Source organism: Haliotis asinina, chromosome 2, assembly GCF_037392515.1.
Source record: "Haliotis asinina isolate JCU_RB_2024 chromosome 2, JCU_Hal_asi_v2, whole genome shotgun sequence".
NCBI classification, from domain to species: Eukaryota; Metazoa; Mollusca; class Gastropoda; order Lepetellida; family Haliotidae; genus Haliotis; species Haliotis asinina.
In genome coordinates, this window is record NC_090281.1 from 18,402,638 (window position 1) to 18,415,089 (window position 12,452).

Here is a 12,452-nt window from a genome sequence, read left to right on the forward strand (position 1 = left end):
AGCCACTATGACCTTGAACGGTCACTTGCTGATCAAGGTGGGAGTGTGCAGAGGGTGTGATTCCCCACTGTTCACACACCTTCCGCGTTAATAAGCATTGTGAACACCTCTTGTTTTTTTCAGTCCCGCACGTGACTCTGCATCGTCATTCCTTGAACTCCGAAAATCGAGGTATAAATGATGACTAAATGGTCTTCCAATGTATGAGACTTTTTGAGTTATCACCATTGTCCAGCACTGATAGATATCCCGGAGTGATGCATTCACCCTGTGCCGTGAACACCTACTGATAGGCGGGTCTGTACAGACGTAGCTAATCAATAGCCACTAGAAAGCCGTTCTCTGTCCATGACGCGAACATAAATAGTCAATAGGGAAGCACTCTTGGAAGAGCGCATGCGTACAGCCAGGAAGCAGATGGACTTACTGTTTAGTAAACATTCAAGCGGGCTTTGTCAAGTTGTAAATTAACTTACTCGTGCGGTTCTGGTTGGATATTAAGACTGAAGTTACAGTTTGGTGTTTTTACATCCCCAGGAAGTGTCCTTTCACGCTGGACAAGCATACGATTGCCCGTGTATCTGTAAATTTACTCCAGACCTGCTGTCAAATCGTACTTGGGTGTCTGACAACGTGCGCTTCATGATGTGATGTTTTTGGAGAGTGGAGATCTTTGACACTTCTTTCTCTCCAGATGAATGAATGACGAGTAGAAAGGGTTAGCTGTGATGTTACCCCGGCTTGTGAGAGTGATGCAGACGAGACATGTAGCAGGAGTGTTGCTAGCTGTCTCTTTGACAGCAATCTTTGGTTGTCTTCACTTGCTGAGTGAAGTGGCTCGCCTCGATGATGCAAGGGTCAGATTAGGTGAGTGAACGTTTTGTGTTTTAAGAATAGAACACATTAATGCCAAGCACACACTTGCATATTATATTTCTACTTTGCTTATACCTTTGACAGTTTTACTTGATGACACCTCTAGTTCTGCTGACTGGAGGGTGCTATCGATATTTGTAGACGACCTTTGTGAAGGTTTATTATCGTCTGCCCAGTGGTAATGCAACCGTCATATATAGCGTATCAAAAGATACAATTCTATCAGTCGTACTATACTCTTCATTCAGTTTTGTAAAACTTCCTTGATTATGTTCGGGTTAATAGTGTCTATTAATAAATCAATTACGGTGCATGAAATAAACGATGGTGTCATGGTAGGGTTCAGCAGATGAAGAAAAAAACAATATTCAAGACAAATACTATTGAATTGAACTGTAAACCTCGCATCAACTTGATCACCGTCAATAAACAAACCCCACAATTACTGCAGTTGTTGGCCTATTGTTATCCTAACTGTATTACCTAACCATCCATTACCCTTAATTAATCCAATCAGCTTAATCCAATTAGGAGTCCACCCACGTTAATGAGCAGAGTCATGATGAGATAACAGTTGGAAGAGTCAGGTGTACCAGCCTGGCCTTGTGAGATTCATCAGCTTCACTGAATCACTCACAGCAGATCATGTACTATAGTGTACAAGCGGACGGACATAGTCAAGGAAATCTTTTTACAATACATAATGTGGTAAGACTTCCACCTGGATCCCCCTAAAGTTTAACAATAAGGTAAAATGTCTTTGAGGGGCATTTTTATAAGCTGGATATGTCTTTCAGTATGTTAAGGTACAATTTAAGAACCATGCTAAAACTTATCGTTATCAGATGAGGAATATGTATTCAGGTGATATGATTTGACTAGAGTGAAAATTCAGGGGGATACGGTCGGAAGTCTTTCCCACACAATACTGTCATCTGAAATATATCCTTTACTGTTGAATAGAACTCAGCATACTTACATTTTAATAGCTGGGTTGATTTTTCTGTGATCAGAGACATATATTCCACATTCTTGATGCAGGACCATGTGACAGGTTTTCTGCTACATGTTTTTATTTACTTGCATTCAATGATGGTAGGTACAATCTGGGAAAATTCAAATGAATCCAGTGTTTCTCACGATAAAGTGTTATGCTGACTTAAAGAAGACAAATTATAAAAAAATAAGACATTGTTTTGCTGACTATTGAAAGTGATACTGTGTTAAAATTATTTGCCAAATAAGAAGCTGAGGATCTACCCCGACTTGAATATTCACATGTCTGAAGTTTACATGTTACATGCACACTCTTGTTTGATGGATTGTGCCATGTCTTTTTTAAAATCTTGATGTAAAAATGGTTTTTTTTATATCCCTTTAAGGGATACGCACCATGATAAGTGTAACCCAAGCTTGTCTGAAGATAGAATTAGTGAGTAAATTATTTATCTTTTGAGCTTAGAAGACAACCAAGTTAATTTCTGTTCTCTCCTTACATTTAGTTGCCTAGCTGCCATGTCACACAAGATCTGTAGATATGTGCGGTTAACACCAGTACATGATGGATGGTATTTTATTAACCTCAACTCAGTTCAAGTGGTCAGTGCAGTTTTGAAATTTGTCTGGTATAATTTCAATCTGTTATATCTTCCATTGTCAGAAGTCCATACTTGGACTTAAATCTGCAGTCAGTGTCAGCAGAATCTAACTCGAATGTAATTTTCCCAATTCCTTTGAAAATAGTTGTCTATGTTTAGACTTTTACAGTGACCAGTGCTTCACTCAGAACTGCAGGTGTAATGCTTAATTGACTTCTGTGTAAAATTATTACAGAATTTCAAGAATATATAAAATATTTAAAAATTCAATTTTGAGTAAAATATCAATTTTGTCCAAGTTTGCCTTCAAAGGTTGCATAGTGTGGGCTCCTTGATCAATCAATACTTGTTACTGTTATATTTTTGTTAAGGCTGAGAACACTGAATAAACTTGTAAAACATATAACTATTGTAGCAATATTGTTATACAGTGGCCATAGTGTCGAACTATGTAATAATATTCATATAGCTTTCAGTGGCAAGAGTTTTTTATTGGGTAATAACAATGTTTAACATTGTTTAACTTATAGTGATGTTAGATTGTGTTTTGCCAGAAATATTAATCATCACCTGAGCAAAGAAATCAGGCGTATTTTTGTTAGAGAAACTTAATGCTTCCATACAGCATATCTATATCACCAAGTGTCAGAACATGCTCCATGTGCAAGGCCTGGAGTGATGACTGCTGGTAAGGTGCATTTTGCATGCAAGAAAACACTGTCTAGAATCACGTGTAAAATTTCTGTTTGGCATAGATTTGATAAAAATATCAATAAAACATTTTAGCTCAGCTCTTAAAGCCATAACTTTTTTATGAACTTTTAACTGAGCAAATTACTGTAAAAGGTGCATACTTAATAAAAACTTTAGTATGTCATTTGAATATTTTGTGCTTTGACTTGCAAAGTAATCTCTTTAAACTTAATACATGAAAAACACAGAACAAGATAGTGAATTATAAGCCATCAGAGATAATGTGTTCAGCATAAATACAAGATATTAGTACTGGAATATTTTATTTGGTATCAGTATGTGTCTGTTATGAAGGAAGTACTTGGCTAACATTGATGATAATGGTCCCTGAGCCTGTTGTTTGTCATCTGCATCATTAGGAGTTGATGGCCCCTAAGAGACAAGCCTCATTGATGTTAACATTATTGGACAAAGGTGACCCTGTTTGTATTATATTCTCTAGGCGATACATGAAAGTCGTGTGTCATAGTTGTCATATTGACATATCTGACTGCACTTATCATTATCTATCATCTGTTGCCATCTATGTGATAATGGAAGGACACTGTCATTCCGGTACTGGGCCAATGTTGTTGTGTGTCCTATCTTCTATAGTATCATCTACAGTGAACAAGCTGACCAAGTAGTCATACAGACCCTGAAAGAAATGTACCCAGGGTACCCCATGCAAGAAAACAATGTGAAGCAAATCTAGATTACCATAGTTTCAGACTCTGAAAATGAAAGTTTAGGGCTCCATTTTATTATAGCTTATTTTAATCTAAAACTATTTTTCTTAACATATGTTAATTTCAGAGCCTGTACTAACCAAGTAATTTGTGAGATGAAAATATATTTCTATTTGGCATGACTTGTTTTAATTGTACAAAGTAGTGATGAAGGGGGGTGCTGAGCGTTAAGTATTGTTCCCTATCGTGTATAATATGTATCATTTCTGAAAAGGCATTGCCAGCTTATTCATGTTATGTTTGGCTTAAGATGTTCAGTGCATTTTTAATAATGTGATATCTGAAAAGTTAATTTTATATAATTTGTAAACCTCTTCGAAGAGTGTGATCAAGTAGAAATAACAAAGTCTCTGGAGCTTGTCAGTGTGTATTCTCAACACTTATGGTTACCTATACCAACTTATGGTTACCTATACCAGACCATTATTGTGAAGGTGTTTGTCTGTTCAGATGACAAAGCATCCGAGTCTAAACTCAAACAGAACATGTTGTGTACATCAGGTCTCAGTAATTTCACAATGTACCCCAGAATAGGTTGATATGTTTTTAATATGTTATGCATTGCTTGACATTGAGTAATTGTCATTGATAAAGAAGGGTTGATTGTAAAGTGTTCATAATTCAGCAATGATAGAAAACAAGTAAACCAATGCTTTTCCAAACTTTCTGGAAGTGGTAATATCACCTCTTTATATTTGTAGTTTATAGAATATTGCCGCTGTTTATTCATGGAATGCCATGCAATAAAATGTCTATGTATCTATCAGTCTTCAGTTGAGGCAGCTTTTTTACATGCATAAGTCTGTTTGAAAGAGTCAACATTGTTCCTAAATTAGTTTTCAATGCATCATTGTTAGTACTGTTTGCTCCAACAATTTGATCAGGCCGGAATTCAGTTGTTTAACAGGAAACAAAACTAAAAGAGTTGACAGATGGGAGCCAGTGTTGTATGGAATCGCACATACTTGTATATCTAGGCAATCACAGGATATGGCAGTGTCATTTTTCACTCAGTAAGGTATTCACCTAATGCACTCCTTGATAAATATTTGACTACTCAGTAAGTGACAGTTAGTATGGCGACCCTTCAGCCAGGTGGGGAGGACATAGAATGTAGGCACCAGGGTATTATGATCCTGTTTGTCGATGGAAGATTCATTACCACTGATAAGATAAAGGAGGCTGTAGGTAGAAGAGTTAAGCTTTAATGCTATCACACTTCCTACTTCTTACCTACCTCACAAATACAACCATCCACTTGTCTGTACCCAGTACAGACACACACAATTCAAGTGTTGTTACTTATGATGTTTATACAGGTTTCAGAAATGTAGGGTTAAGGGATGCGCATTCTTATTTTGGTTTACTTGTCAGCTGTCAGTGTAAAATTAGAAATATATTTATTATTAATGTTATTTATGTCTATTAAAATTTTAGTATGAACAGTATACAGTGTAATTATGTAAAACTGATTATTGAATCTCATTCGGAAAGTGAAAACTCATTTGCAAAGATAAAGACATTGGTTTAAGTTGTGAGTTTTGATTTTTTAAATTTCACTTTTAGGAAGTTTGACCAACATTTGCTGAAGGCCTGGGGACTGAGATTTGCCTCTGAGAATGCCCTGTGTATCCCTGATAGTGTCTTATGAACATGAAAATCAATATTTGGAAGTATTGTAAATAGTTGATAAATCACAATGAAACATCATTTTTAGGCAAATATGTGGTCAGATAAAGCAAATAAAATCAGAATCTCTGATCAGTGTATCAATCATGGAGGTCAACTGTATGGACATTGATTAAGACAATTAATCAGAATACCACTCAATCACTGCAAGTTTGAAGTTTGCTTAAATCTTCAGTATTGTAGGACTGATAAATTCATTGAATGGTTCAAACCAAGTACTGAAGTAGGGTGCATACACTATGTCCACTGAGTGTGTTTGGTATAGAAGGGAACCAGTAACAGCTAAGAGATTTGGGGTTAACTGATGATAAATGCATCCACAGCCCAAATCAGCCTTTTTCCACCTCATGGCTCCTTTGCGCACCTGCCTGTCAGTCTTCCTCCCCTCAAGAATAGAATCAACATGCTTATTTTTGATTTTAGGATTTGCTAGCATAATGTTTAAACAACCTAAAAGTGTATTTAGTTGATAAGCATGTAAGACTTATTAACGATTTAATTTATGATTTTAATTATGACTAAATAAACTTAAGTTTTGTGTACAACTTTATATCTTGCAAGCTGCAGTGAGCAGTGAAAGATATGACAAGCAAAGGGCTGAATGCAAATGCATGCATGTTATGCAGTGGTATAATTCATTGATAAGTTGAAGTGTTGTCTCACAGACAGTGTTGAGGCTAAGACCAGACCAAAGGATTTGATCAATCGATTGTCGCCTGGTGAACTTATCGCTAGTTGTTGGTAATTACTCATGAAAAATTAAACCAAAATAATAGTTTTTGTCTGCTTGTCATGTTCTGATGTTCTGCAAGGTGTTTGTGCCGTTGAAACTGGAGCGGAAATTAAGCTGGGATATTGAGGGATTATATAGTATTATTAGTATCGTGTTTGTGAATCTGTTTACTGTATGCACTGCCAAGTTTATTTCATCCATATTAAAGAGATACAGAAAGCCATTACAGACAAATGGGTTTCGGAACTGCTTATGCAGATTTCTGTCAAGAAGATTGTGTTGAACTGATTTAATAGGTTCTAATATGAGACTATTTCAGACGCAAAATGTTAGAATATTAATAAAAGTAATAATTCCTGACATTCTAATGCCTTGAATTCTTTACAAGGCAATTAAATGTTAATTTTGATACTAACTAATATTTTGTGTGTATTTTTAGGAAAATATTGATTTCTATCATGCAGCTAAATTCATTTTGTGCGTTATTTGATTAAAAGTCTAATTACAGGGAACCCAAGACAGCATATTTTGACACTCCTCTGACCTCTCCTGATGACTTAGCAATGGAATCAAGAGAGAGTGCTGACACAATCAGAAGTTATTTTTTTGTACATGTGCATTTGTATTAAGTCCAAGAGAGATATTATTGCAGTTTTAAGCACTGAAAATGATATTGAAAACTTGTAATTTGCATTGAGACAAATAGTATCTAGCAAATCTGGTGTTGTGTGACTGCCACTCTCCTGCTAACATTGTCCATGGTAGTTCTGTGTTGCCAGATGGAGAGAAGGGGTCAGTGTTAGCGAGGAGAGGTGAACATATCAAAGATGGCTGTCAAAGATAGCTAAAATGGGTCAGAAAAAATGGTCGACCTTTCACACATGCGGTGCAGAGAATTGGAAGCTGTAGTGTTTGAACTGGAAAATAGGCCACACTTGTGTCTCCCAACAGACTGTTAAATTTACAATCTGGAATTGTGTTCTGAAAGAGGGTAATAAAATTTGTCAGTGTTTTACACCTAGATTCTAATTGTGTTGTCCTTGCATGAGAATTCGCCTATTTTCAAAATACTTTTTGGGTGGTTTCAGAAATGCATGGAAAGAATTTGTGACTGAAATGTAACTTGTTTGCGGAAAGCAGTGTCAGGATGTGAGATCGCACTATGAAAACTTCTCCACTACTTGTTAGGAAGCTCATGTTGTCATTGGTCATAACACTAGCACATAGCACACTTTAACCCCTTACATGTTAACATACTCAGGGCAGTTGCGTTCTGTCAATACTCCTCCCTCTGTAGACTAAAAGAAGCATCGACATTCAACCTTAAGAACATTATTGCTAATTAATTATATATTCAGTGTCTGTTCATTTGTGAGAAGAAATATTTTAGAATGCTTTAAAATATTCAAAATTCTTTGAAAGTATTGATTAAATCTTTTTTAATAAAGACCGTTTATGTTGAGGTAAATTTAGCTCTTATTCAAAACTAGTTGAAAACATGTTTGTGAACACAATGTTTTTAATTAATGAACAGAATTCTGTGATATTACTTGTCCATTGGTTTAAAGATTTCTGACATGGCCAGTGTCATAACCTGTTTGTTTTACTGGTAATGTTTCCTATTCAACTTGTTTCAACCTGCCTCATGTAATCTGAACAAACTATACTCAGGGAAACAAGTAAGGGAACACAGGAAAGTATAAGTGTTCCCGAGTTCTTTGCCAGGTTTCTTCACAAGGTATTCATTGCACTGTAGGTGAAATTTTGGGAATAAATAAAGGAACATGTGTACTTTAATGTATTCCCTTATTTGTTCTCACGAGTATATTTAAACCGCAGCACCACACATTGTCTTCAGTCTGTTTGTGATCATGCTCTGAATTCAGGTTAGGTTTAATGCATGCAATTTCCATCATTCATAACACAAGTACCCAAGTGATGTCCCATCATGTCCCAAAGAAGTGGAGGTGTTGTCATCAATTCTTAAATTGTCAAATTTGTCTTGGTATGTTTGTCTAAGGATTTGTCTTCATTGGAGCTGTCACTTATAAAGTAGACATTTCAAGCCAAATGGACCAGTGTGTGGGAGTGCTTGCTTGCCTGTCGTTACCTGATAAATTCTTCATACAGAAGAAGACTTTAACTGGCCAGCACTGGACGTCCATTAGTCTCTGTGGTGTAGGGTCAGCTCAAGGGTCTGAATACTTGATAGAAAACACATTTGTTTACATGTGGTTGATGGGGTGGCATGCACATGCATATATACACTTGTCAGCGGGGATGGAGCATGTGTCTAGCATAGCTCCCTCATTACAGCAGGGAGTTGGAAACTTGGGTTATGCCTTTTTTACCTCTTTGTAACAACACTTCCCAAGTGTTCGATTGTATCTGCCTTCAGTTGTGCTTGATATCTACCTTCTTTGTAACAACAGGTTTTAAGACATTGATTATATCTGATGTGAAACATTTGATAAACAAAGTAAGATGGTAAGAAGTGTATCTTACTTCTTTGTCTGTGTGCCACAACATTGTGTCCTTTCATTGTGATGTAATCCCTGTATCAGACAAAGTGAGCTGATGTGGACTGTATCATACCTGACCTCTCCAGATAAGATACGGTAGATAATATATTTATTGCATACCATTCCATGAAGAAAGAGTGGCAATGTTCTATAAACTACATTATAAACACAGTGGTTACAAATATAGAGAAATACAGATACATAAATTATGTACATTACTACAATTTAGCAAATCATATATAGTATAATCAGATGGAAACAATATGAGGAGACTATGGTAGTACACAAAATTCAGCTAAAATTGTAAATGTCATGACAAATTTTATATATAGTTTCAGGGCTTCTGTTTGAAAAAAATTGTTAAATAAAAATGTTCTTTTTTAGAGAGTGTAGCAATTTTTTTATCACGAAAAGCAGCCTTTGTAGAAGTGATTCCTATTCTTTGCTATACTTGGTACAAGATATTTTATAGTGTTGTTCATCTTCTAAGACATTGCACATTTTGCAGAGATGTTGTTCTAGTGGGGTTGCAGGTTTTGTATATTTTCCAGATTCAATTTTCTCTCCAGTTTTCAATTTCTCTGTACCATCAATTTACACAGATGATGGCTCTTACAGCCCTAACCCAGTGTCCCCTTTATACCACCATCTTGGGAGACAGTGATTGTGTGTGCTATGGTGAACCTCAGGTAATTGTTTCAGTGTAGCCTATTTGACTGCTGTTTCTGACAGCAGTTGAATTTGGAAAGTTTCAGAGTATTCTAAACATAGGTGGATGAAGGGATGTCCAGTCCTGAAAGTTTATTAAGTGACCACTGCAAGTCTGGGTGAATATTGACCCAGTGAAGGTCCGAGATAGAATAGGCCTTCAGCAACCCATGCTTGTCATAAAAGGCGACTATGCTTGTTGCAAGAGGTGACTAACGAGATCGGGTGTCAGAGATCGGTGGTCAGGCTCGCTGGCTTGGTTGACACAAGTCATCGGTTCCCAATTGTGCAGATCGATGCTCATGGAGTTGATCACTGGATTGTCTGGTCCTGACTCGATTATTTACAGACTGCTGCCATATAGCTGGAATATTGCTGAGTGCTGAACTCACTCGCTAAGTGTGCCCTGTTGAACATCATGAAGCACCAGTAACATATATATGGATTTGGTGCTTTTGAAGAAGTAATGAGCATGGCTATGGAATATTTGTGGTTTGTTACCACCCATGGTGTGTTTATTTACACACAGGCCTGATGTGTTTATGTGTCTGGTGTAGTGACATGTGCTGGGGCAGCATCAATCACTCCTAATGACTTCTATAAAACTCTCCTTAGCAGATGCTCATCAGTTTGCAAGAATATTTGCTATAATTATATCATTAAAACTTAAAAAGTATTTAGAGTGATTGTTATCAAGTATAGTTCCCACAGATTTTCTACTGATTTTAAGTACCAGTGATGTACAAAATGAGTATTTCAGTTAAAAGGACTTCTTGATTATGTTAAGTTTTGAATATTTTAAAATTAGATATATAATCTGTAAAAACTTCATCTTTTTATTCATGTTTTTTCAGTCAGTAAAAATCCAAAGTACAAAACATTTAGATATATGTAATTTCTTTAGTTTTTTTTTTAGTTGTGTGAATAAGAATAGGGAAAAAAAGAGAAAATTATGTACATAGTGGATGGAATATTGAACATTCGAAAACATTTAACTTCACCATCTGAAAAGCGTTGATGTAAAGTTTGTGGTCAGCATTAGTTCACGAGCAACTACATTTCATGTTATGTTACTATCATATTGATTCTGTGTTTCTTAATCTTACATTGGAGCGTTATTGTTCTACAGAACAGATAACCATCATCAGTCATAGCCTTACTACCCTGACATTTTGCCAGGATTATTTATCATGGGTAAATACCATGATTTCTGATTGTTTATCTTGGACCTAAATTCCGCAGGCCAAATACCAGCCAGTCTTTATGCAATGCCGCCATGAGGATGGGTGTGGAATTTCATTCAAGTCATGCAAGCAGGAATATTGGTGTAAATCCTATGAGGGGTACCAAACCATCTTTCTTTGGCATTTTTGAATGAGGAAATGTGGGTTTTTATGAGAGTCGAGGGACAGACAGTGATTCCGGCTAGGCGGGCGGAGTGTGTGTTGGCTGTGTGTATTGTCTGTGAGGCCTGCTATGTGGGTCTGGCTTGAATTCTGTTGATATTGTAAGCATGCTTGTGCAGTCAGGATACATTTCTGGGGTTTGGTTGCACAATGGAAGCAAGATGATTCTCAAAGATTTTGGGACTACTTTGTATATAATTATATATAGCTAACTCCATGAATTATGATGCTTATGTTCAGGTTGAATTTTGTTGTATCTGTGTCTTTGGAGATCCATGTATTTGTATGGACTTTCTGATTTAACCTTTTGTTTAAAGGTAGATAAATTTATTTCTCCATTACAAATGACTTGAAACCACTTGTACCTGCCAGCTGTGCACATTTCAACTGGAGCTCAGGAAACGCTTTGAGCATATCCTTGTGACATGGAAAGGCACCGTATGAATAGCCTATTATTATTATTATAACCTAGAAAGGGGCACTTTGGTAGGCCAGTTCCAAATGCATTATTTCATCATGCACAAGACAGAGGTTTGATTTCCGTAGTGTATATATTTTGATGAGATATTTATTACTTAGCTTTCCATGAGTAGCAAGAGGAACAGTATTCTGTAAACTATGATTATGAACACAGTATTTACAACCACATAGAAATACAGAAGGATTGTGCGAAGGCAATTTCTGGTGTTGTTTGTGTCTATGTATATTATTCTAGTACTAAACCATGTTACATTTCTTCAGTCTGAGCCTTATTGTAAACCTTAAACCCTACATGAAGTAAGTAAAGATTTTCTGCAATGTGGAGAACTCATTGAGATCATTTCAGAGTCAGTTTCTGGTTTCCATTGAATATACTTTTTCAGAGATGGACATTAGCGGAGTGTTGCTAATTTTACATAAAACACTACACTATCTCTTACATGGAATGTAGTTATTTCTGACTAGAATCAGGTTGTGTGGGTAGACTTAAAGATGAACAACATCGTGTAATATCCTGTTCAAAGTATCAGAAAGAAAGAGAATTATTTCTATAAACAACCCTTCATCTTGATCCAGAATTTGCTGCTCACTGTAAATATGAACAATCCTTAACAAACTTCACAATTAGATGTCTAGAAACAATTCCCCAAATATGTCATCATATTTACAATTTTAGACAAATTCTGTGTATTACCGTTGTTTCCTCGTATTACTTCCATGCGATTTGTGGACTTGTCATAACATACATCATTTATATGTGAACTCTGTATTTCTAAAGGGTTGTACCTACTGTGTTTATATGCAGTTTATAGAATACTGGCACTGTTCATTCTTGGAATGCTAGGCAATAAATATCTTATATCACGACAGAGTGTAGGTAAACCTGTTCTGTGACTGTTCTGATCACTGAGTAGGGAACTCGGTAATAGATCATTTAGAGCTTTCTTAGACTTGCTTAA

At 36.2% G+C, this 12,452-nt stretch overlaps 1 protein-coding gene across 1 annotated transcript in view; it reads left to right on the forward strand.

Annotated features, from left to right (window-relative positions):
• Positions 1-380: 380 nt before the first annotated feature.
• Positions 381-12,452, forward strand: part of LOC137273356 (heparan sulfate 2-O-sulfotransferase 1-like) — a 190,693-nt gene continuing 178,621 nt past the window's right edge. The window contains exon 1 of the mRNA XM_067805966.1: positions 381-867. Within this exon, the coding sequence (XP_067662067.1) occupies positions 729-867 (139 nt within the window). The 5' untranslated portion in view covers positions 381-728. The remainder of the gene's footprint in view (positions 868-12,452) is intronic.